This window comes from Myotis nattereri, assembly GCF_964212035.1.
Source record: "Myotis nattereri genome assembly, chromosome: 9".
Lineage (NCBI taxonomy): Eukaryota > Metazoa > Chordata > Mammalia > Chiroptera > Vespertilionidae > Myotis > Myotis nattereri.
Genome location: NC_138084.1, coordinates 43,870,911 through 43,896,878, shown reverse-complemented (window position 1 = coordinate 43,896,878; position 25,968 = coordinate 43,870,911). Strand labels below are relative to the sequence as shown.

Here is a 25,968-nt window from a genome sequence, read left to right as displayed (position 1 = left end):
GTCACCAGGCTCCTTGAGCTTTCCCCCAGTGCTTGGTACTCCAACATTTGCCCTTCTCGCCCCTCAGCTGGCCCCAGGCCTGCTGATCTGCAAAATGAGTGTTCCTGTCTGCTCTGCATCTCCTGTGCTTCTTGGAAGATTTAGAGGAACTTGGGAATCAGGTGCTATGGGCTTACTTTATTCCATTTTATAAATGGGAAACCGACCTCCCCAAAGTCCCAGACCTAGTGAGGGCGAGTTGGGCTGCCTCCCATCCTCCAGGTTCCCATCCTTGGGAGACAGTGTTGCTGCTCTGAGAGGGCAGGCCTCCGGGAAGACATCTGGCCTCAGCCTGAGGGTACTTTACACTTGGAGTCTCACCCTCTCCCCGGGCTAGAGATCCCAAGGAAGCAATGGCAAGCGCTGGCTTAGCTGCATTGGGGTTGACACATTTCTGTCCCTCTTCCTACCACCTGTCCTGGGGCAGGAAAGCAGATGGGCAGGGCTACTTTTGTTTCAAGGGGTCAGGGACTGAGGTCCTAAAATCTCAAATATCTCATGCAGGGCTGAGCCCTTAGAATTAAGCCCACCAGACCCATCATAGATGTCTGAAGAATCTGAGGGCTGAGACAGGTCATGCGGGCAAGGACACAGGACCTCAGAAGCTGATCTTGGACTCCTCCCTCCCCCGTGGACTCTTTCCCACAGAGACCCTTGCTGGGGTCCTGCAGGAATCCTGTTGGGTAGCTGTGGAGCCAGGCTGAGAGAACGTGACCCTCCTCACAGCCTAAAACAGCTGATGCTGCTGCTCTTCCATTGGTCATAGCTGGAGGCGAGGCTTTCAGCACCTGGGCAAGCGGTTCAGGACATTAAACAGGTTCCTGGAGAAGGAAGAAGGCCCAGCTTCTGACAAGCTAACCCAAGGTCTCAGTCCCCAAGAGGGACAGCGGGGTGCCATGAGTGGATTCAGAGTGAAGCCCGGCAACTCAGCCAAGCTCTTCTCTACGGGCTACAGGCAGTCAGTGTAAATGGAGGCCCTGGCAATAGGTCTGCGGCACCTTGTCACTGTTTTACACCAGAGGACCTGAGGGGCAGTTTGTCCCCCTAGGCATGTCAGCTGGTTCATTTCAGCAGGCTCGTGTCCCAGACATGGACAGGCGTGCGCCAGGTTTCACCTTGGTTCCGGGTATGATCCAGGGGCGATGAGCTGGGACAGGTGGTAGGAGCCACTGGACAGCGTACCACCACTTGGCCTCTCTAACTGGTCCTCAGTCCTTAATGCCTATCAAATGGGTGTGCGATAGGCCCTGCTTTGCCTGCTCACAAGGTATCAATTGGAGATTGATAGAGTGGACCCAGGTTTTGAGCACAAGTCATGGCACTATCTCCTTACATCCTTTCTTGGCTGAAAAACAAGATCTTCCTTCAGAATCTCGCCCTGGGAAGAGGTAGCAGGCTTTCCAGCTGGCCTGGTGGAGACCTGGAGTGCTGGAATATCCCAGCGCAGGCCCACATGTCCTTACCTAGTCGCTGTTCTCAGAACAGGGCTGCTACCACCACTCAATCACCCAGGTTGTGCCTCAGAGGTCATATTTGGCTTCACCTGGTTTGCACAAGGACTATAAGATAGGGGTTGTAATCTTTGTATGAGTCTGAGATTTCAGAGAAGGGAAGGAGTTTACGTAAGGGCACAGCTGGTGAGCAGCACATCTGAGGTATATCTGACTCCAAAGCCATGATTATGCAGAGGTACTCCCTAGACCCCAGGTCCAGATCCTACACCTTGGGCTGCTGCTGCCGTTCCCTGATAGGTTACAAATGGCAGACTAGTGCTGCTGAGTCCCCATTGGAGGAAGAGCCTTCAGCTAATGATGCTGCTTTGAATGGTGGGATCCAAACAATGTGGGAGCCTTTCGGCCACCTCCGAAGTCTTCACAAAAGTGGCCACTCACCCTGTCATAAAACTGGACCTATCCCAGCCCAAGCCTAGACTCGGGAGAGTCTTGGCACAGAAGAGGTGCCCACCTCACAGTCTGACTGATGAAGGCAGATGAGGAGGCAAGTGGTCTGCATAGGCTCCGCTGGTTCTGGAGGCTGGCACTCCTGCAGGCCGCTTGGACAGCAGTGCTGGGCCTGAAATCAAGTTCACCAAGCACTTTCACACCATGACCTGGTCCTCACAAAGAGCTGAGGAAGGGTCTCCAAGGCTACCATGCCTAGAGGCAGCCCAGGACCCACTCGCTGCTCAGGCCAGGGAGTTGAGGCTGGCAGGATAGAAAACGGCCATTTCCAGCGCTTGTGTCCTTTGTGCTGCCTCTGGGCGGGCTGAGTCTGGGAGTGGCCTTTGAGGTTCTGAGGACAGCCGTGCCACAGCCCTGAGACAAGTGTTTCCTTATACTGCAGTTTCCCCGAGTACAATGTGACCTTATCACACTAGAGACTTGAGCCCTTTTTAAAGACCACGTGTCCTGAGAAATCAGCAGAGCTGGGGACCCTCAGGCTGCACAGCACTGCCCCAGGCTCTCCAGGTGGAAACATAAAGGCTCTGAACCCTCAGGGACCCAGCCACACCCACAAAGTCAGGGCAGGGACCCAAGAGGGGCTATATGAAGCTTCTGTCCCTCCAACACACTCCGGGTGTAGTAGCTAGAAGATAGCAAATAAATCTTTATTTGTCAGCCCATCCTCATGCCACACCTGTGCAGTGGGCTGGCTGCCCTGAGCACCCAAGGCTGTGGGAAGTAGAAGTGGGGTAAGGCCCCCCGCAAGCCTCCTCTGACCCCTGCTGCAGACCCCAGCCCACCAGTTACGTCAGCAATGCCTGGCGCAGCATCTGCTTCTTCTGGGGTGTGAGGCGGGTGGGGAACTGGATTTCAAAGAAGATGAAGAGATCCCCCTTCTTGGTGGGGTCCTCAGGCAATGGCATCCCCTCACCTGGCACCTTCTTGCAGTACTTAGGACTGAGAGAAGATGAAAGAGGAGAGTTGAGAGGGCACCCCAGAGCAGCATCTGGACAGAGCCCATGCCCCCCCACCTGCGCACATCACCTCAGGCATGGGGCAGTCGCTACAGCTTCCACCTTGGGCAGTAGCTTTCTTCAGCCAGAACTGGGTGGGAGGAGAGGAGGCTGGCTTGTTCCAGACAGTTTGCTCCCTGAGAACCCATTTACACTGAGTCTCTGGGAGTATTTCGGGAATCTCATTGTAGAGATGGGAAACAAGTGAGTAGCCCCCGGCTTGGTGGGGAGTGCTGAGCTGCTGAGCAAAGCTTCCCATGCAGAGGGCCCTCCTTGGAAAGGGCTCATTGGGGTTAACTCAGAACTCTAATGAGAGCTTTTGGAGGATGGAAGATGAAGGCAACAAGGATTGCCTAACACCGTGGGCCTCTAAAGGGGCTTTGTGAAAGTTAGAAAAAGGCACCCCGTTGGCCGGAGAGGCAGAGTGGAGACGGGATTTTAGTCCTCTCTCGCCCCCTTGTGCTTAGTGCAGCCTCAGCAACTGGACTAGGCCAACCTGTCTGACGCTACCCTCTAAGGCCCAAGCCAGCGCTTCTGCCTATGGAGGCCCAAGCAGATGGACTCACTGGATGATGTCATTGATGGGGATGTTGAGCAGCCGGTCATCTAGGGTCTTCACCTCCACGGTGCAGCAGGTCAGAGCCTAGGGGGCATTAGGGCCAAAGGCAGGAGTAGGGAAGGGCCCCATGGCCATTCTGTTTAGAAGGCACTTTATAATCCTCTTTAGTACCAGGCCCCAAGCTGAGCCTCAAGGAGATAAAGGGATATCCAAGAACTAACAGGTGAGTGAGCCAGACAATTACCTGCCCTCAAGGAGTTCGGTCTGGTAGGCAAGACTGATGTTGATATGTGTTATGATAGAGGGAAGTAGAGGGGTCGGTGGGAGCCAAGGAGAGCCCCCCCCCCCCCAAAACCATTCTGGAGTGAACAAAAGGGTTACACTGTGCTGGTAGCAGTTGATGAGGGTTTTAAAGGGTGAGGAGGAGCTTACCAGTTAAACAAGGTGGGTAGATAGCACTTCAGGCAGAGGGCCAGAATAAACAAGAGAATGAAGGTGTGAAAATGTGCCAAATGGGCAGCAGCTCTAAGTGGCATGCTGGCTGGAGGGCAGGGGATGAGATCAGCACAGGCCAGATTGTGGAGGGCCTCCAGTGCCATGCAAAGATGTTTAGACAGGAGTGTGGCACGGTCAGATGAGGAAACTGCTGGTGGAGTCGGGAAGGCCACCAAAGAGACTGCTGCTCAGACCCAGATGGGGGGGGGATGAAAAGAAGTGGACCAAGTGGAGAGGGACTTGGAGGTGGAATTGACGGGACTTAGTGACTGACGGCAGGTGGGCGGGGGAGAAGCAAAGTCTAGGCTGGTGCCGTTTCTTGCTTGGGTTGTAAGGGTGTGGAGGGGACACTCATGCTCAGGAGTGAAGCTGGCCACAAAGATTCCAAGTGGCACTCACCACATTCCGAAGACCTGCTTGCCTTGGGGCCGCCCATCGGGCAGGAGGAGCTCACTCTGACCCACCCACCCCCGAATTTTCCGCTTTAGCCACTCACCTTGCCCAAGGGGATGGAGTTCACAAAAATGAGGTTGTCATTCTCCCTGCGGAAGCGAGGGTGTAGCTTCTCCTTTACGATGAAGATGATGTCTGCTGGGATGATGTTGGGGCCCTGGGCAGACAAGGGAGGACAGGACTAATTGGCGTGTGACCTTGGCCAAGTTATTGACTCTACTGGTCTCCAGGTCTTCAGCAAAACAATGAGACCCAGCGGTTCTCAACCTGTGGGTCGCGATCCCTTTGGCGGTCGAACGACCCTTTCACAGGGGTCGCCTAAGACCATCCTGCATATCAGATAGTTACATTACGATTCATAACAGTAGCAACATTACAGTTATGAAGTAGCAATGAAAATAATTTTATGGTTGGGGTCACAACATGAGGAACTATATTTAAAGGGCCAGAAGGTTGAGAACCAGTGGATTAGACCATTGTTCTTTTAAATTTTTTTAATTTTTATTTTTGTTAGTCCTCACTTGAGGATATGTTCCCATTGACTTTTAGAGAGAGTGGAAGGGAGGGGGAGAGACACACAGAGAGAAACATTGATGTGAGAGAGACACATCAATTTTAGTTGCCTCCTGCACATGCCCTGACCAGGGCCGAGGATCGAACCTTCAACTGAGGTACATGCCCTTGACCAGAATCGAACCTGGGACCCTTCAGTCCTGGCTGATGCTCTATCCATTGAACCAAACCGGCTAGGACTAGACCATTCTTGATGGGCCCTTACAGTTTGACTCCATAGCCTCTCCTCTGAGAAAATTTCCCTGATGAATCTGTGCTCCCAACCCATTCTTTCTCCTCTACTGAGCATGCCCAAATAGATGCACTCAGCTGAAGGGAGACAGGTTTCCTTAGATGGTGGGTGGAACACTGAGCTGGGTGTTCTACAAAGTCTCTGTCCTGCCAAACTTCACCAAGTCACCAAAATCCTACTGAGGTCTCTTTTGCGCCCTGGGACAGAGGAATCAGACCTGCCCCTACCCCCATGAGCTCCAGTCTAGAGTGAATCCTCAGCATGTTCAACACTGATAAAGGGAACCCAAGGGCAGGAGCTCAGGGAGGTGCTGACCCAAGTGGAAAGGTTGCCCAGCGGGGAACATTAGAGTTGGGTCTAGAAGAGATTTTTTTTGGAAATAAATGTTTTATAGGTGAGAAAGGGAGCGAGAAGTACCAGCAGAGAAGTTAAGCTCCCTCAGCTCTGAAGATACCATCCACTGTCTTGGACAGTAATTTTATATTTTTATTTAAATAAGTATTTAAAATTATTAATAAGTGCTTTCTGAGTAGTTCCTATAGTTGGATTTTACTTAGAGAAACACTGAAGAAATTCAAGCACTAGAGTTAAGACTGGGTTCTCTTTTCAGCTCTTGTGCTCTTGCCTTGGACAAGGGCCTCCCCTCTCTGGGCCCCAGTTTCCCACTGCAAAATGGAGAGGAGCCCTAAGCTGCCCACTGATGGGTGTTGTGAGGCTCTGTCCCAGGGAAGGGACATTAGGGATCATCTCACCCACTCTGCAGACAGCTCTCCCTGCCAGACCAGGGTTCACAGGAGCAGAAAAAAGTATTGCCTCTTTGCCCCCCACCCTGTCTTCCCACGACCTGAGCCCAGGTAACTGCTCCTGGAACTGACCTTAATCAGCTTCCTTCCCTCTCACCTGGTCACCTTCCTTCTCAAAGGTGATCCGTGTGCCTTGCCTCCAACCAGGCTTCACATCAATTGTGAGGATCTTGTCCTTGATGGTAGAGGAATACCCATCCTCGTTCAGCACCTGCAGTGGGATGGTGGGAGGAAAATTGGTCAGGATTTCCCAAGGTGAAAGAAATGCTGAAGGATCTGTGCTGGAGCTCAATCCTCTAGCAATGGGGAGAACCTGCCTTGAGCCATTGCCACTCCCACCCCATTCCACCAGAACAGGAATTTAGGATGCCAGGATGGCGGGCATTTATGGGGCCAGGACCTGAGATGCCAGGCAGTCACCATGAGTGGATCAAACCACTCTGGCCCTAGAAATCATGTGGCCCTGGCCACTAACAATGCACAGTGAACATGTACTTAACTCCTCTCTCCCACCCCAGAGGATGACACAGAGCTCAACATATCTGAGCATCAGCTGAAGCATTCCCCCTGTCACCCATCCATTCCCCAATCGCATGCCCAAATGGTGCCATCTGTGGAAAGCATGACCACAGTTGGCATCTACTCTGCTGGGAAAAGTTTTGAGGGGACTTTGTTCCTGTGCTAGCACGGGGCTGGGCCAAGAATTCCTCAACCAGTCCCCTCAGGGACTGACTCCCAGCGCACCCTTAATTCCCACACTGCTCTTTCTTACTCATGGATCATACCCCAGATGGAATCCTGAGGGTATGGTCTGGTAACATCCAGAGGGCAGAAGTCACAGTTTTAGCTCCTCCCTTTCAGAGCCCATGGGGATGTGGCTGAACTGAGAAGGGAAAGATCCTCTCCCAATGAGAAATGTTGCAGAGGGAATTCCTACACGAGGAAAGAGCCAGGCCTCACTTATCCCTTCCAAACTCCAGATTCTAGTTTCTGCAATCCTAGGTCTCCGAGTCTAAGACTGCAGAATTCCATCAGAGACCAACCTGAGGTCTCCAGAGTCAGGGTGACTGTTAGGGTTGGAGGGGACAGTTGATGGCTCCATGTAGGAGCAAGCCAAGTACTCACCCTGCGGGAGATCTTGATTTTCTTGGTGCAGCCAAAAAATAAGTCCTCCAGGGACAGGTAGAGGTCTCTTTCTATTGGGAGGTCCTGTTTCTTGACCCCTCGACCCCGGAGCCCCCCAAAGTTCAAATCCACCTCTTGTCCTTCTGCGTCAAAAAACTCTGCAGGAGGTGGGGAGAGGAGTAAGAGGAAGTGTGCTAGAGACTTGGGTTGATAGAACTTCCCCTACCCCTCCTCTTCAGTTCCCAAGGAAATCGGGTGCTGGTAATACTTAGCATCCGATTTCCATCTTGAAGACCAGCCTTGGGCCAAGAAACTGTCCTCAATTGCAGGTCCAATGATTGTCATCCCTTGTCACTCCCCATTGCTTCATCCCCCACTTTGGACACCCCCCCTTTCCTGACTTCCTTTCACCACAACTGTGAGCAATGGACTATTATAGCCACTTAATAGTGAGGAAGCTGAGGTTTCGGAGAGATGAAGAGATTTGCCCAGGATTACAGAGCTCATAAGTGGCAGCACATGGATTTGAAACAGGCCGTCTGAATCCAAGTCTCTTGCTTTTCCCAGTCTTACATGGAGTTTATTATAAACTCAGGTTTCTTTGGCAGATGGGTGAAGGCAATGCACAGTGGGAGGGGTATCTGAGGTGAAGGGGCAGTAGGCTGTAGCCCACTTATCATAGTAACATGGAAAAGAGGTAGGTGTGTGTGTGGGTGGGGGGCAAGCGGGAAAAAAGGAGACATATGTAAAACTTTAGACAATAAAATAATTTTTTTTTTCAAAAAAGAAAAGAGGTAGAGAGAACTTTTGAAATGCAGAAAGGCTATGGTATAGCCAGGAAGAAGGGGCTGGGCGAGCCAGGCAGTGAAAATCTACTCTCTTGAGTTGCAGAACTGGAGCCTGGAAGACAGGTTTGAAGGTTAACTCCTTGCAAGGTGATTCTGAGCCTCAGAAATCAACTCTTTGTCCGTCTGTCTGAGACCTGGGACCTGTGATCATCCACCCATCCATCCATGGAGTCATCTGACCAACACACACACCTGTGCAATGAAATCTTATGCAGCCGTAGAAATGAATAAAGTAAATCTGCATATAATTTATAATAAGACAAGTGAAAAAAAAACTGTGTGTACAATGTGGGCCCACTTTCTTAATAAAATAAAAGGTTTATGTAAAAATAAAACTATGCTCAGAAATGCACAGACAATCTCTGGAATAATACATAAAATGTTAACTGTGAGTGGCTGCTCTGGGAAAGGACGGGAAGGCTGTAATTTATTCTTCAATAAATTATTTCTTTACCACGGTACATATATATGTAAAAGGAAAAAAAAAACTACTCAAAGAAAAGCATCTTTACAGCTATGTCCAAGGCAAGGGGATAGGTAGAACCTCTTACCACTAAAGGGGTTGTTTCCTCCGAAGAACTCATGGAAAACCTTTTCAGCGTTGCCATGGAAGACATAACCCGTTGCCCAAGGGGTCTCGGACCCAAACTCCAGAGGAATCCCGCCCTTCAGACCCTCTTCTCCAAACTTGTCATAGACGCTCCTCTTCACAGCTGTGGATATATGCCACGGTGAGAAGGAGGCAGAGTCCTGGGGGCTAAGGTAGCTAGAAGGCTGAGGAGGAGGAGGAGGATACGGGGAAGAACATAGGATGAAAGCATCCGTATTTCTAGTTAGGGGTTTAATTTCCTTGTGGTGGATCTGGGTATGCCCTCCTCCAGAGAAGAGATGGGAAAGACTACGTTTTGCTGAGGAGGGGTGGGGATTGGAGTAGAAACAGGGAAACTAAGGGTCAGGCTATCCCTCTGGGATTGAGTTTAATCCATCATAACTGCTATCTCATCTGTAAAGTAAAAATAATCCTAGAACCTCGACATTTCAGAATCTAATAATTCCACAGCTCCCAAATTCTAGAGCTTTGAAACCCTAGGGTCTAAATTCCTGAAAACTCTGGGCTGGAAAAACCTTATTGATCGGTCCATTCTCCTGCACAATATCCCTGAGTACAGTCTCCCGGACAAGTGCTTTGGGAAACCCATGTGGGCAATGCCCCAGGCAGGGGTGGGAAATCACTTCCTCCACTCTTCTGGTTTCCATAGGAGAAAAATGCCCTAATTACTGGCCTCTCTCTGCCCTTTTTAAATATATATATATATATATATATATATATATATATATATATATAAATTATTTATTTTTTATTTTTACTGATTTCAGAGAGGAAGGGAGAGGGAGAGAGAGAGATAGAAGCATCAATGATGAGAGAGAATCCTACTGGGGATTGAGCCTGCAACCTAGACGTATGTCCTGACTGGGAATTGAACCATGACCTCCTAGTTCATAGGCTGATGCTCAACCACTGAGCCATGCCAGCTGGGCGCTCTCTGCCCTTTTATAAAAGACTGTACTCAGGGAAATGGAGACTTAGCTACTTAGTAAATCTGGGAAGGATAACCTGGGCCTCAGCCTTGGCCTTCTTCCCTTGGCAGCAAGCATCGAGCTCTCTCCATCCCTGTAAGGGACATTCGGGTGTGGGGGATGTGGGGAGTCCTGCCCCACCTCTTGCTCTGATGAGACCAGGTAAGCTCATAAGCTTGATCTGGGGGTTCTCCATGCCATATCCTCCATCTTAGCTTGTGTCTCCTGAGAAAGGCAATTCTTTTTTTTTTTTTAATATATTTTATTGATTTTTTACAGAGGAAGGGAGAGGGATAGAGAGTTAGAAACATTGATCAGCTGCCTCCTGCACACTCCCCACTAGGGATGTGCCCGCAACCAAGGCACATGCCCTTGACCAGAATCGAACCCGGGACCCTTCAGTCCGCAGGCTGACGCTCTCTCCACTGAGCCAAACCAGTTAGGGCGAAAGGCAATTCTTCATTCTCTTCTTTCTTAGTTTATTTAGATCCTGCTTACTGTATGCTGAGGCTCCTCAGAAAGCCCAACATTCAGAAACTTAAGGAATGATCTTAATGGCGAGGTGGGGCAGAGGAGATGTCCTGGAGTCACTCCTCCAGGCTTAGCCCCAGTCACTCACGGTCGCTCAGCACGTCGTAGGCCTCCGCTATTTGCTTGAATATCTCCACTGAGGCTGGCTCCATGGACTTCAGTGGGTGGTTCTTAAGGGCAAGTTTCCGGTACCTAGAGGAGGGAGGGTTAGAACAAGTCATAGCAGACCTGGCTCAGCTTTCTGTTGCCTGGGGGCCTCTTAGAGCTTGGGTGCGCCCAGCTGTAATCAGGGTGCGGTGGCCAGAGAAGCACACTGTTCAGACCCCCTTGAAGAGAACCCAGTGTAGGGAGCACAGCTGACTGACAGCCCAGCAGCTGCCCCTACCCTGGGTCTTTGTGCTGATCCTATCCGCCCCCCCCCCCCCGCTGACCCCCCCCTCCCCCGCCCCGCAACCCCAGATGCTCCCAGCCAATGAATAAAGATGCTGGGGATATTAGTGCTGGCCCAACCCTGAAGGACACAGGGCTCCTCATCACACAACCTCTGCTGCTTGAGGCCTCCTCATCAGCCTGGCTGAGGTTTTCTGCAGACCAGGCTGCAGCCTTCCTTCCCCAAACCTTCCTTCCCTCTCTCCTTCCACAGGTGTCACACCTACACAGTCCTGCTCCCCCTTCACCCCAAGTGTTTCCCCAATACATTTTTTTACACCTCTAATCCTGTCTTGGTGTCTGAACGGACACACAGGCCTCTTGGGAAGAGTAGATAAAATAAGGTGTCAAAGGGCCTGGTACAGAGCGGCACTCAGGCAGGTCAGGTGCTTTCACCGTCTCCAGTTGCTGTGCCTATAATCTGAGACGGCTCCGAATTACAGGCAACAGTAACTCTTACTGAGCTGGGTTTGCTGTCCTGGGACCCTACCTCTTCATCCATGAGGGTCCTGGCTCAGCCCTTGGAGGCCGTGCAGAGAATCTGCTCTGTCTACCTCGAGAGATTTAAAGATAATTGTCACGACCCTTCTGAGACTTCTAACGCAGCCCTCTCCATGACAGAGGCTGCAGTCAGTTCTGAGGAGATCTGCAAGTAAATTCTATCAGTAAGAGTAAAGAGATTTGAGAAGAGTTCAGTTTTTCATGTAAATGTGAGTGGCTTTAGAATGATCTCCACAGCAGTATCACTTACTCTCATTCACCTGCTTTCCTGAGTGGGAGACGGGGTGGAGTCACAGTGCTGCTGTGGCAACCCACAGTGAATGAGTGACACTGAAAACGTTCTCTGGTGACTGATGATGAATCATTGTTATATAAGTTTAAATTAGGGGGTCGTGGCAAAATCTAGGTACTCCTATGGGAGAGTGTGTTATTACATGTGACTCATCCCTTAAGAGCTGTTCCAGGGGAGAAGGTTTAAGCGCCGTTCTTTGAAACATATGCAGTTCTTTTAATCACTAAATACATGGTTTCAGATGCAAATGATTGCTGGCATATTCATGTTCATTATCTCATATAATCCCATTTCAATACCATGACAACCCTCCTCCCCTTCTTAGGGAGAGATGGGAGAACTGAGGCTCGGAGAGGTTAAGTAATTTGCCCACGTCACACAGCTAGCAGGTAGGAGAACCTGGACTCAGACCTAAATCTTTCCAATGCTTAAGTTGGGCTCATCGTTCTGGGTTCCAACTGCCCTCCCTCCGCATGATATTTCCCTGGTCGGGCCCCAAAGGCCAGTGAGCTGCTCCGAACAGTGGGTGACATGACACACTGTCCTGAATTGTTCTTTGTTTCATGAGTTTGTGTCTTGTTTCTCCAGCCATACTGTAGCCTCTCTCCACTTACGTCACTTAGATGCCTAATGGACCTGGCCCACTGTAGGCAACTATAGCAAGCCTGGTGTCTGAGTGCTGGTTCTGCTGTTTCCTAGGCATGTGACCTTGTGATAATAATGGCACCTGCCTCCCAGGGTTGTAGGATGATTAAGTGAAATAATGATGGAAGGTTCTCAGAACAACACCTGTACAATTCAATAAATGTAGTAGTATCACTACCCAACCTTAATTGATCGAATTATCCTAGATTCCTTCCTTTTTTTTACCCTCTAATTATCCAAGTAATTGTCAAGTCCATTCTCTCCCCTCTGGACAGCCCCCTGCCCGACTTCATGCTTCAGCTTTTGCCTTATCATTACATCCTCTGAAGGGGTCTCTCTCCTTCCAGTATAAGCTTCCACAGCACCCTGCACTTCCCCTTTTGTAACACTCATCACACTTGTGACTTATTCAACATCTGTATTCACCCACAAAATTAAGCTGCATCTCTGAGTCATGCTTATATCTCCTAATCCATTAAGTAGTTGCTTAATAATTATTTGTCCAAGTTTTGTTTTTGTTTTTTCAGAAAAATGTGCTAACTCCTATCCTAGACTTTCTTAGAAATAGACCATAACACCCCCAAACTTGATGCAGTTTATTCAACAGTAAAACCCATGTGACAGCCAAAGGAAAACTTGTAACACATCCTTCTGGCCAGATCACTCTTGTGTTCTCAATCCTTTAGTTCTCCATAAGATTCAGAATAAAATTCAAATGTCTCCTTTGTCCCCATTTCATAGTTAGGAAAACCAGGGCACCCAAGAGGGGAAGACAGGGCATGGAGGGTAAAGGATGATGGACTGGGAACCCTGACGCAGCCCAAAGCCAGGCTGTAAGTGTGCAAGGAGCAAGAGAAGAAACAAGGTTTACTTCGCTTGCCCAAAGCTGTGCAGGAAAGATCAATTTGAAAGAGAAGAGGGGGCCTGCCCCCGCATATAACCCAGCTCTTTTCCCAACTTACGCCTTCTTGATCTGGGCATCCTCTGCATTGCGAGTGACATGGAGTATAGCGTAATAATCCTGGCCCATGGCTGGCTGGCCCGCAGTCCTCAATAGCCCTGACTCTAGCCGGGCTGTTAGTCTGCATTCCTTGGTTGCTCCTGGCAACCGCACAGGTGCACCCTGGGAGTTATAGTCCTTCCTGCCTAAGCAAACCACCTTCCCAGCTCTGTCTTATGGAAGAGTGAATGAAAGAACTGAGAACTGGGGCTGATTCTGTGACCCTGATAAAGATCACTCAACTCAGAAACCTGAGGGTTAAGAGAGTAGCAATTGGTTTTCGTTTAAAATTTTTCATAACAAATGCATTTTGCTGTTTTTTAAAATAAAGTTTTAGATTTTCAGACAAGCTGTGAAGACAGTAGAGTTCTCAAATACCCCACACTCAGTTTCCCCCATTATTAACATCTTACACGTTGTTTGTACATCTGTCACAAATAATAACCAATTTTGACACGTCATTTATATCAGAAGTTCATTCTTTATTCAGATTTCCTAGTTTTTAACTTAATGTCTTCTTGCTGTTCCAAGATCCCATCTAGGATCCCGCATTACATTTAGTAGTCATGTCTCCTCAGGCTCCTCTTGACTACAACTGTTTCTCAAACTTTCTTTGTTTTTAATGACTTTGACAATTTAAGGAGTACTGGTAATTTTGGAATGTCTCTCAATTAGGATTTGATGTTTTGTTTGTTTTTTATGATTAGACTGGGGGTTGTGGGTTTTGGAAGGGAGACCAGAGTGCCATTCTCATCACATCAGATCAATGTGACCTATCACTGGTGATGCTGATCTTTTTTTTTTTTTTTAATATATTTTATTGATTTTTTTAGAGAGGAAGGGAGAGCAATAGTTAGAAACATCGATCAGCTGTCTCCTGCACACCCCCTTCTGGGGATGTGCCCGCAACCAAGGTACATGCCCTTGACCGGAATCGAACCTGGGACCCTTCAATCCTCAGGCCGACGCTCTATCCACTGAGCCACACTGGTTAGGGCTGGTGATGCTGACTGACCTTGACCACCTGCTGAGACAGTGTTTGCCAGGTTTTTCCACTGTAAGGTCACTTTGTTTCCCCCTTTCTGGATTGTACATTTTGGTGGGAAGTCGTTTTGAGGCCCACCCCTAAAGAGTGGAACGTTCTGCCCTAACTGGTCTGGCTCAGTGGATAGAGCGTCGGCCTGCGAACTCAAGGGTCCCGGGTTCGATTCTGGTCAAGGGCATGTGCCTTGGTTGCGGGCACATCCCCAGTAGGGAGTGTGCAGGAGGCAGCGGATCGATGTTTCTCTCATTGATGTTTCTAACTCTCTGTCCCCCTCCCTTCCTCTCTGTAAAAGATCAATAGAATATATTAAAAAAAATAAAAAAGAGTGGGACGTTCTGCTTCATCTCCTTGAGGGCAGCAGTGCACTCACAAGCCAGAAAGAGAAAGAAGGGGGGAGGGGAGAGTGATAAAGTAAACAATAAAATGTTAAATACTGGGAGATCTGGGTGATTAGAATCCTTTGTACTATTCTTGCAACTTATTTGTAAGTTTGAAATTATTTCAAAATATAAATTAAATTAGAAAAAAATATAAAATATATCCACATTGTTTAAAATAAACCTTACTTTGCAAGGCTATTGTGAGGACTGTGCTTGGTACGGAGTCCTGGCTCCATAGCTGATGCCATTGTCAGCTTGAGAAACAGAGGCACTTCTCACAATAAGTCACAAGGGGGCACCTGAAAACCAAGAAACAAGGTCTAGCAGAGCTTCACTGGGCCTGCAGTGCTGCGGGTGGGGGTTGTGCACCCTTCCTTACCCAGAATGCACTACTTAATCCAAAAGAAAAAGTAAGCTTTGTCTCTTACAAACTGGGGATCAGTCCATTCACAGTGGACAAGGCTTGGGTGTGGATTTCACAGCAGCTCTCAAGGTCACTGCATCCATCACAACCAGGATATCCACTTTGGAGACCTACGGAAAGGGGGTTATGAATGTGAGAGCAATGGAGAAGAGTGAGTCCAAGAATGGGAACTCAGACACACTGGCCATGTGATGAACTCAAGCCATAATCCTGTTTTCTTTTCTTTCTTTTTTGAGAGAGAGTGGGGACGTGGGAGGAAGGAATATCAATTTGTTGTTCTACTTATTTGTGTATTCATTTGTTGATTCTAGTGTGTACCCTAACCAGAGATTGAACCTGGTGTATCAGGACAATGCTCTAACCAACTGAGCCAGACCAGCCAGGGCTCATCCGGGCTTCTTTTTTTTTTTTTTTTTTTTTAATACATTTTATTGATTTTTTACAGAGAGGAAGGGAGAGGGATAGAGAGTTAGAAACATCGATGAGAGAGAAACATCGATCAGCTGCCTCCTGCACACCCCCCACTGGGGATGTGCCCGCAACCAAGGTACATGCCCTTGACTGGAATCAAACCTGGGACTCTTGAGTCCGCAGGCCGACGCTCTATCCAATGAGCCAAACCAGTCAGGGCCATCCTGGCTTCTTAATCTGACTTCTGAGAGGTCCCCTTGGACTTCCTAGGAATTGATGTTTCTCAGCTCGGGAATATGTCTCTTCAGATCACCTGAGCCTATCACAGATCACTTCTTTAGTGAAATAGCTCTAGTCCCAGGTCTCGTGGCCACATGCTTAGGTGGAATGAGCACAGGCCTTGGAGACAGACTGAGCAAGGTCCAAATCAAAGCTCTGGTACTTAATGTTGAGCCTCAATTTCCTTATTTGTAAAACAGGAATATCTTCCTTTTTAACCATGTTGTAAGGATTAAATATACACAGATAGAACCTAGAACAGAGTAGATTACTAGTAGATACTCAATGAATGACAATATTTTATTTTCACAATTTTGTTTAGGCATTAGCAACAGGTAGAAAAAAAATGGCATTTAAAGTTAAGATAAACTGTTCAAGTTCCTGCTCTCTATGACCCCTGGCAAATCACTTCATCTGAGTCTCACTACTGGTATGTCACAAGGTAGCAAAAGACTACATGAGAACATGCCTTTACGAACTCTGTAAACCAGACTGTTACCTGAGCCAGGAATTACCTTCTTCCCTTAAATAAATTCCAGAGCTCAGCCACATGGCTCAGCTCAAGTGTTGTAAGCTCCAAACTTTTTCTTTAATAATCTCTAAAATGTAAATGATATGGCTTTCATGTTCTGGAAATTGTTAAAAAGAATGAAGGTCTAAATGTAAAAGAACTAAGATACTCAGTGAAAATAAGCCACAGAACACATAATGATTCCATTTTCATGTTTAGAGAAAAAAAGAAGTAACCATAACACACTTTTGCTTAAAAGCCCCTTCATGACTCCCCACTGCCAGCCAAGCGCAGTTCAAGCTCCCCATCTGGCATTCAAGCTCCTTCACTATTCGGGCCCTGCCAGCCTCTCCAGCCGCATCCCCTACAGACCAGCCTGGCCATCCTAGGAGCCCTGGGTCCCATCTCTGACTAAAGTGCCCTATACCATCTCTTTCTCTAGATCTCAAACTTCAGCATGCTTCAGAATCATGGAAGGCTTGTTAAAATAGATTGTAGGCCCTACCCATAGAATTTCTGATTTAGGTCTGAGGTGGGCTCAAGAATTTCTATTTCTAATTCCCTGGTGATACTAAGAAGCTGCTCTAGGGACCACTTTCACAGCCACTGCCTTTACAATGTTTTGATTCAACTTCATCACCTGTCTATAGGCTGACAGACCATCTTGGTTTGCTGGGACTGAAAGCCACAGGTAGCCGAAAACCCCTCAGTACAAGGAAAACTGGGATGGTAGTCATCCTACCTGTACAGAAGTCTTTCCCAGCATGCTGCCTGTGGGATCTTTACTGCTCTAAGACCAGGCCAACAGGAAGTGCCTGAGAAAGGAGGTCCATCAGCCTGACTTTCTGCTGGAATAAGGACATTTAACAAGTTTTCAAATTCTGACTCCTCCAAACACACTCTCTTTATTCCCTTCAGAGACAGGTTTCGGTCGCCTGGTCCTCTAAACATTTAACACAACAGATGTGCGATCAAACCGTAAGCAACCCATCACCTTCCCTGTGTTGCTGCGGTGAGTTTATAGAAGGAGAAGTCGGGCAAATGCAGTGAGCACACGTGAGCTTCTTACTCAGTTCACATTAGTCTTGTGTGGAACAGTAGTTCCACGTGGCCAATGTAGCTGACTCCGTGACTTCCGAAGGGCGCCACGACAACAAAGAGCACGGTCCTCGGGAAGGACTGATGATGTTTCTGCTCATTGTTGGTCATGGTCAATCGTTTTCATTAACTGGGACTCCTCCTTCACAGGAATCAGAGGTCAGAGAGCTGATAGCGCCGCACGAGACCATCTCGACAGCATGTGTAGATCTGCTTCTCCCATGTGGCGACCTGGAATACAAGAGTTCACAGCTCACAGTAAGCCTGGAATTCTTCCATTTCAAACAGATAGAGCCTTGTCATTCACCCCCACTAGTACAAGGGAGTCTGAGAAGCTTTATTTACTCCAAAGACAAGAAAATAATTACATCTATGTGTATTTTTAAAATGGCTAGCCATCGTCAAGAGCACTATGACTAGAGATACTAGCCAATTGGAGAGCAAACCCATTAGTGTTGTGCCTGTTTAGAGTCTATACCTGGCAGGAGATAGATGGTCCATAATGGCCCTGGGTACCCCTGAGCCTCACAGAATTATACACAAAGAAGTTCTCATTATATGCCTTTTTTTCTGAGGAGAATTTCACAGACTTCTCAAAAAAGTCTGAGACTCAAAGAAGGTTAAGAGCCACTAAATCAGTGAAAATAGCATTAACTCAGAAGTTAGCTGAGTCTCAGGTTTGCTTATGCATAGCTGCACGACCATGGGCAACTTTCTCAACTCCTCTGGGCCCCAATTTCCTTACTTGTAAACTGAAAATGATATATTAATTCACAACATAGAACACAATGCGGAAACTTTTAGAAGTAAAGTGGATCTATGTGCATTTGTCTGGAAAGAGCTCCAAGATGATAAGTAAAAAAACAAAACAAGTGCCCTGGCCGGTTTGGCTCAGTGGATAGAGTATTGGCCTGCGGACTGAAGGGCCTGGTTCAATTATGGTCAAGGGCACATGCCCAGTGTGGGACGTGCAGGAGGCAGCCAATCAATGATTCTCTATCATCATTATGTTTCTCTCTCTCTCTCTCCCTCTCCCTTCCTCTCTGAAGTCAATAAAAATGTATTTTAAAAATAAAAACAAATAAAAAGTCATAAGGCAATACATATAAGATAATCCCAGTTATGTATAAACTAAGATAAACCTGTATTATTTATATAAATACATAAGCACAAAAAACAGTCTTGAAAGATATGTGCCAAACTGTCAATGCCAGTAACTTCTGGAAAGAAGAGCTGAACTAGCTCAACCAGTGTGGCTCAGTGGTTGAGTGTTAATCTATGAACCAGATCGTCAGGGTCTGATTCCTAGTCAGGGCACACGCCCAGGTTGCCAGCTGGATCCCCAGTTTGGGGCGTGTAGTAGGCAGCTGATCAATGATTCTCTTTTATCACTGATGTTTCTCTCTCTCTCTCTCTCTCCTTCTCCTCTCTCTGAAATCAATAAAAACATATTTTTTTAAAAAACAAGAACTAAACTAAAAAAGTCTTAGAGGAGACTGTTTTTCTAGCCATGTATTAATTACATAATTTTAAAAAATTATATGAAAAAGTAGGAGTAATAATACCTATACTTCAAGGAATGAAAACACTTAATCAATGAGATAATACATGTAAAACATCCTGCACAATGACTGGTCAATCAATATTATTTCCCCTTTTATTTTTCTCTTTCCATTCTAATAAATCAAACAATCAGTCTTGAACTTTAAATACTAATATCTAATATTTATAGAGTATTTTAAAATATATATTATTTTTATTGATTTCTGAGAGGAAGGGAGAGGGAGCGAGAGATAGAAACATCAGTAATGAGAAAGAATCATTGATTGGCTGACTCCTGCACGCCCCCTACTGGGGTCAATCCTGCAACCCAGGCATGAGCCCTGACTGGGAATCGAACTGTTACCTCTTGGTTCATAGGTTGATGCTCAACCACTGAGCCACTGGGCTATACAGTATTTTAAATTTATAAGGAGCTTTCATATGCATTATCCCAGTATTATCTTCATTTTACAGATGAACTGACAGACTGGGGAGGTGAAGTGATTGTTCAAGTTTCTAGATCTAGTAAGTGATGAAGTAATTTCTGACTCAAAATTCTGATTTCTTTCTATCCCATCCCTAAGTATGTCATCACCCGTAAAAATCACAGAGTAACTGGATTCAGTCCCCTCCGAAGCTCCAGATCCCAGGTGAGAACCATCAAGTCTTGGCCTCCAGCCAGGCCTGTACCTTGTAGACAGGGTCACAGTCAGCCCCAGTGAGCTCAATGACATAGTCCAAGTCCTGCTGGACAATGAAACAGCTTCCATCACCTAAAAGACAGAAAGAAAATTTAGAAAACTGAAGAGAAATCTGCATACAAAGTAGTTTTTAAAAACCTCAATATTTTAATTTATTTCTGTACGTCACTAACCTAAGGAAGACTGTCCTAAGACCTAGAAAGGCAAACAGGTCTCATTATGTAGACCAACTGTGAGGACCTACAGTGGCTGCCTAGAATGCGAGGCTACAGAGAATCTGAAGGGCAAGTGCCTTCTGCGGGAAGAAGGTTTGTCTTTGATGAGCAATACCTGCCAAGGGCACAGAGCAAGCAACTACAGATTTAGGTATCTGTATGAAAACTTATCCTAAGCAATAACTTTTAACAGGAAAGTTATCTACATAAATGTTTTTCTTAAAAAAAAGAATCTATGCCCCACAAATTATTCTTCAATCTATAATCTTGACCATATATATTAGGCAAAGGAAAAAAGTTATACCAAGAAAATAAATGTATATCTAATTTTTAAGCTTTTCCTCAGAAGAGCATAGGTAAATGAAACTTGGGGTTTTAAACTGATAATTAAGGTGATTTATTGGTCTTGATATAAAAGTAGTAATACATGCTCATTAAAGAAAACTTTTAAAATAAAGAAACAGAGAAGTAAAAAAGTCACCTATAATCTATCAGAGATAATCACTGTTAACTTTTTTGTATAAAAGAATATCTTTTTTAAAAAAATATATTTTTATTGATTTCATAGAGGAAGGGAGAGGAAGAGAGAGATAGAAACATCAGTGATGAGAGGAAATCATTGATTGGCTGCCTCCTGCACGCCCCACACTGGGGATAGAGCCTGCAACCCTGCATGTGCCCTTGGCTGGAATCAAACCTGGGACCCTTCAGTCCTCAGGCCGAGGCTCTATCCACTGAGCCAAACCGGCCAGGGCATAAAAGATTATCTTTTACATAAAGTTTTTTCTGTATTAAGACTATGACTTTGTGTAGAACACTCGAAAATAATCAAAATATAATATTTAAACTTTTCAGAAATCTGAAAAACTGCTTTCCAAAATTATGTTAATAAATTTTAGTTTAATTATTCTGTTCATCAATCTATATACTCCAACCAGCAACATACAGGAGGACTTTATCCTTCCTTCAATCTCCCCCCACTACACAGCGAGGTGGTTCAGCTGGTTGGGAGTATTGTCTCACCCACCAAAAGGTTGCTGGTTCAGTACCCAGTTGGGGTGAGTAAGGGAGGCAACCAATTGATGTTTCTCTCATCAATGTTTCTAAAACGATCTCTCACTCATGCTCTCCCTAAAAACAAACAAACAAAAAAATCAATCAACATATCCTTGGGTATTAAAAATAATCCCCCCCACCAAATCCTTATCTTTTAGAGATACTCATAGAAATACTGACATGAAATAATACGTCTGTGATATGTTTCAAAACATGACACAAGATTGGTCATAAATTGTTAATAGTTGAAGCTGGACAACGGTTCATTATGCTATTCTTCTCTCTACCTCTGTACCTATCTGGCAATTTCCATAATAAAAAGTTTTAAAAGTTATTTAATCTGGCAATTTCAATCTCCTCTCTAGTGAATCAGAGTTCCAAAGTAGCTCAGAGATCATCTATTTCCAACTTCTAAACTAAGTCCAGAATTCCCTCCTCAGCACCTTGCAGGGCAGCCACCAGCCTATGCTTGTCCATCTCCTGGTTAGTGGTGCTCATGACATCACTTCCCACTTCTTTCTTATGAAATAGAATGCTTTTGTTTATATTGAACTGAAATGTGGCTCCTGATAACTTTCTTTCTTTAAAAATAAAAGTTTTTATTGATTTTTTAGAGAGAGAGAAAGGGGGAGAGAGAGAAACATCAATGTGAGAGAGATACATTGATGGTGGCCTCCTGCACACACCCCCACCAGGGATCAAACCCACAACCTGGGTATGTGCCCTGACTGGGAATCGAACCGGTGACCTTTCAGTGCATGGCACGATGCTCAACGAACTGAGCCATACCAGCCAGGGCCTGATAACTTTTTTTTATTTGTCTTAATTTTGTCCTCTGAACATAGAGTTATAAATTTATTTATTCCCTTTACTTTTATTTTTTTTATTTTTATTTTTTTTATTTTTATTTATTTATTTTTTTAAAAATATATTTTATTGATTTTTTACAGAGAGAAAGGGAGAGAGATAGAGAGCCAGAAACACCGATGAGAGAGAAACATCGATCAGCTGCCTCCCGCACATCCCCCACTGGGGATATGCCCGCAACCCAGGCACATGCCCTTGACCGGAATCGAACCTGGGACCTCTCAGTCCGCAGGCCGACGCTCTATCCACTGAGCCAAACCGGCTTCGGCTATTTTTATTTTTTAAATATATTTTATTGACTTTTTTACAGAGAGGACGGGAGAGAGAGAGAGAGAGAGAGAGAGAGAGAGAGAGAGAGTTAGAAACATCGATGGGAGAGAAACATCAATCAGCTGCCTCCTGCACACCCCCCACTGAGGATGTGCCCACAACCAAGGTACATGCCCTTGACCAGAATTGAACCTGGGACCCTTGAGTCCGCAGGCCGACGCTCTATCCACTGAGCCAAACCGGCTAGGGCCCTTTACTTGTAGATTAATGACAGAAGTTATACCTTTCTTTCCAGTAGAAAAGAGTTACAAAAGTAGAAGGGGCATGAGTTAGCTCTTTTCCACATGTTACTCTTCACTTCACCCACACTCCCCTTGGCACAGAGTTATTGGTATGTTTTTTAAGTGGCCTGAAGATAGGGTGGGGGAGGGAAGAGGTGCAGAGGACCGGGGTAGCCTACACACTGGTTCTCGGGGATACTAAGCTCTGTGACGTCAGAACTGCCACAGAGACGACACCAACTTCTCATGCGCTGCAATGTGACTCTAGGTTTGTTCACAATCCTCCTGTCTTAAGTCTCATTTTAAGCCAGAGTGGGAAACCATCCATAATTTTTGTGAATTTCTCACTGTTATTAGTTCAGCAAGGAAAGGTGATATCTACTACTGAGTTTCTTTTCTCTCCTCTCAAAAAAATGTATGTTTACAATAGGTCTTCTTTTTTTTTTTTTTTTTTTTTTTAATAAATATATTTTATTGATTTTTTACAGAGAGGAAGGGAGAGGGACAGAGAGTTAGAAACATCGATGAGAGAGAAACATTGATCAGCTGCCTCCTGCACACTCCCCACTGGGGATGTGCCCGCAACCAAGGTACATGCCCTTGACCAGAATCGAACCTGGGACCCTTGAGTCCGCAGGCCGAAGCTCTATCCACTGAGCCAAACCGGTTAGGGCAATAGGTCTTCTTTTGCACTCAAGTTTCTATGTGCAAATCTTACCTCCTGATAAGCCCAGCTCCAGTCCCATTTCCTCTAGGAAGCTTCTAACCAACCTGTCAATCTCTTGTAACACTTACTAATTCCTGTAACTTTAACATAACTTGCCCGATAGCACAATTCTACTTTGTGTGGGTGTGTGCCCTGTCACTGGATCACTATGACAAGGAACACTTTTTAGGAGGGCTTACAGGGCAAGGGGCAGTAACAGGAGTAAGAAGCAACTATCATTCATAGACCGTTTGCTTAATGCTGAGCACTTTACATATTTTATCTCTGAGGAGAGTGAGACAGAAAAGTGAAATGATTTACCAAAGGTCATCGAACTATTAGATTAAGTCATATATTATTGCCATTTTTATAAGTAAAAAATTATTATATATTAGGAAAGTCATAGATGGCTAAATCTCATAGTAAGTGATGGAGTGATGATTTAAACTCATTGATTAGATTGTCAGTTTGGGTCCAAAATCTATGATTTTACTATATCATGTTGCCCAATAAAATATGAACTAAGTAGGAGGTCAGGTCTAGAAGCTATGGATGCCAATAATTAACCGCTGAAACCATGAGACCTGCCAGTCCTTGAGGAAGCACAGAGGAGAAAGGGGAAAAGGACAACGACTAAACTCAGGAAATGTCTCCGGTTTAGGGATGGCAGCAATAGTAGGAATAACAAAAGGATTCAATTTCCACAAACAACTTGAAAACATAAAGTGTGCCATGACTCATGCTAGGCATATAAGCTACTGAAACCTGAGAAAGGATCACAACTGAAGAAAGAGAATAATCAGGAGATTAACTAGTATCGCCGAAGTCAAAGGAGCTAAGTTGTGTTTTTTTTTGTATTTAATTCTTTCTTGTTTAAAGTATTACATAAGTCTCCTTTTCCCCCCATTAACCTCTCCCCGCTGCCCCACCCCCCAGCACATGTCCTCACCACCCTCCCCCCATACACATCCAAAGGAGCTAAGTTTTAAGGAGGGACTAACAGTAATAAAATTTCTTACTACTCAGAGTCATGAAAATATGTACTCACTCATTCAACAAGTATTTGCTATAGTTCTTCAGTGCAAGAGCTGGGGTTACAGAGATGAAGAGATATAGTACTCGTCCTCACGGAAACTTAGGGACAAAACAGTCTATACCTTTAAAGGCCACTGGATCTAGCAAGAAGCTAATCATTGGGGGCTACAAGAGGGGAATTTGAGCAGAAAGATGAGGCCAGGATAGAGATCTCAAGGGAAGAGTGTGGCATGGCAGCAGCGGATAAAGAAAAAAGGATCACAAGAGAGGTAGCAGCAGCATCAGAGAAGCTGTCACAAGCTATGCCAGCTGCTCTCTTATTAAGGCTCCATAAAGAGTACTGTTGCGTCACTAAACTGATGCCAAGACAGGGAGGAAGAAAGAAAGACTGAGAGAGAGAGCAAGTGCAGAGAGCTATAACACTGGGTCTGCAGATCCTGACTACTCTGCTATGGTGTGGAAATCCTGAAGGAGAAGGGCTAAGGAAACGAGGCACATTGTGACAGGAAGGAAGGGTAGCCATATATATTTGAGAGATGACCACGAACACCCAGGACTGTTGGCTACCTACTCACCTATTTCCCGCTCTTCTCCTGATTGGCAAAAGCCAGATTCCTTCCAGTAACAGGAGAGGAGCCTGACTAGCCCAAGGGAATTATGGTAACTGTACTCTCCTTGCTGGTGACTGCGTTTGGCATGGGCATGTATTATAGTCTGGACAATGAGGTTTACCTGCTGGGCTGTTCCTGATAATTTACTAACTGTGAGCTCCTTTAGGGCAGACTGTCACGGATTCATTATTGAATCCTCAGTGTTTCACAATAAAGGACAAACATTTACTCTACCAGTGTTTACTGAGCACCAACTACATGGTGGGCACGAAGTGAAATGCTGGAGATGATACCATGAATAGCACAGTCACTACTGTCAAGGAGCGTGGACTGGAGGGGGACATAGACAATTACAATGCAGGGTGAGAAACACTATGTGATAAGCACAATATGCCAAACAATTGTGGAGGCCCATGCCCCTAGCACAGCCACAGACCAGACCCTTAAACCTCTGTGTAACTGAGTTGCATGGAACCATCTCTCCTCATTGGCCCTTGGACCCACCTTGGCTAGCAATGAATCCGTCTCTGAATCTCAGCAGGGATAGAACTGGTGCTCCTGATCTGTGGATGACTTGTACTGGAGCCCTAGGATTCACAGTAAAAGGGGCAATTTTAGTTTTTTTCTTCAAAAGCAATGCCTGATTATATAGTACTAACCACATAATAGCAAAAAGGACATAAATAGAGATTAAATATTCATATGGCTTCTTTCCTGCAAGATAATTAAATGGTAGATCAAGACAACCCATTCTGCCGAAACCGGTTTGGCTCAGTGGATAGAGCGTCGGCCTGCGGACTGAAAGGTCCCAGGTTCGATTCCGGTCAAGGGCATGTACCTGGGTTGCGGGCATATCCCCAGTAGGAGATGTGCAGGAGGCAGCTGATCGATGTTTCTCTGTCATCGATATTTCTAACTCTCTATCTCTCTCCCTTCCTTTCTGTAAAAAAATCAATTAAAAAAAAAAAAAAAAAAGACAACCCATTCTAAAATACTGTGGAGTGAATCTAAATCTGCACAAGGCCTGGTGCCCACAGAAGCTATTCAATAAATATCAGTTGAACAAAGGAAGGAAATAGAGAGAGGAAGAAGTTGTAGACATGGTAAATCCTGGGACAGAGAGGTTTTCGCTGGATAGCTTTAGGATCAGAATAAGGCCTGTTTGAGATAGGTTATGATAAAAGCTAAATAAAGAACCAGAGCTGGCTTATTTCAAACTGAAAAATGATCAATTTTAGGCCAACCCAGATCTAATACATAAAGAAAATTACTGAGCTCCTTAAAATTAAGTTTTAAACAATAATTTTAAAGTAAAATATTAGTTCATTATTTAACCTTAATTTCCAAAGCAATCACCACAATAGGACATTCATGACAGTATGAATCAAACCACCTTTTAATGATTCCAAGAATGATAAGGACTCTAGTAAGAACAATCAGACAATTCACACCAGAAAACCTTTATAAATGGAAAAAT

At 45.7% G+C, this 25,968-nt stretch overlaps 2 protein-coding genes and 1 long non-coding RNA gene across 5 annotated transcripts in view; 1 reads left to right on the top strand and 2 right to left on the bottom strand.

The window, feature by feature from the left end:
• The first annotated feature begins 2,316 nt into the window (after positions 1-2,316).
• On the top strand, positions 2,317-8,542 carry LOC308524348. The gene is made up of 3 exons (XR_013996400.1): positions 2,317-3,630; positions 3,729-3,777; positions 8,127-8,542. It is a non-coding gene; the product is annotated as an uncharacterized lncRNA (long non-coding RNA).
• Positions 2,629-13,124, bottom strand: DNAJB13 (DnaJ heat shock protein family (Hsp40) member B13). Its single transcript, XM_081098714.1, has 8 exons — positions 13,022-13,124; positions 10,281-10,384; positions 8,635-8,796; positions 7,236-7,393; positions 6,208-6,321; positions 4,546-4,659; positions 3,562-3,638; positions 2,629-2,939 (listed from the first exon to the last, which is right to left on the bottom strand). Exons 1-8 carry the CDS (start codon positions 13,087-13,089, stop codon positions 2,786-2,788), a joined length of 951 nt encoding a protein of 316 aa, XP_080954840.1. The 5' UTR covers positions 13,090-13,124; the 3' UTR covers positions 2,629-2,785.
• Positions 13,125-15,879: 2,755 nt separating this feature from the next.
• Positions 15,880-25,968, bottom strand: part of PAAF1 (proteasomal ATPase associated factor 1) — a 30,878-nt gene continuing 20,789 nt past the window's right edge. For all 3 annotated transcript variants that reach the window (XM_081099508.1, XM_081099509.1, XM_081099510.1), the window contains 3 exons: positions 24,996-25,078; positions 19,440-19,522; positions 15,880-17,438 (listed from right to left, as the gene is read on the bottom strand). In XM_081099508.1, coding sequence (XP_080955634.1) covers positions 17,361-17,438; positions 19,440-19,522; positions 24,996-25,078 — 244 coding nt within the window. In that variant the 3' untranslated portion in view covers positions 15,880-17,360. The remainder of the gene's footprint in view (positions 17,439-19,439; positions 19,523-24,995; positions 25,079-25,968) is intronic.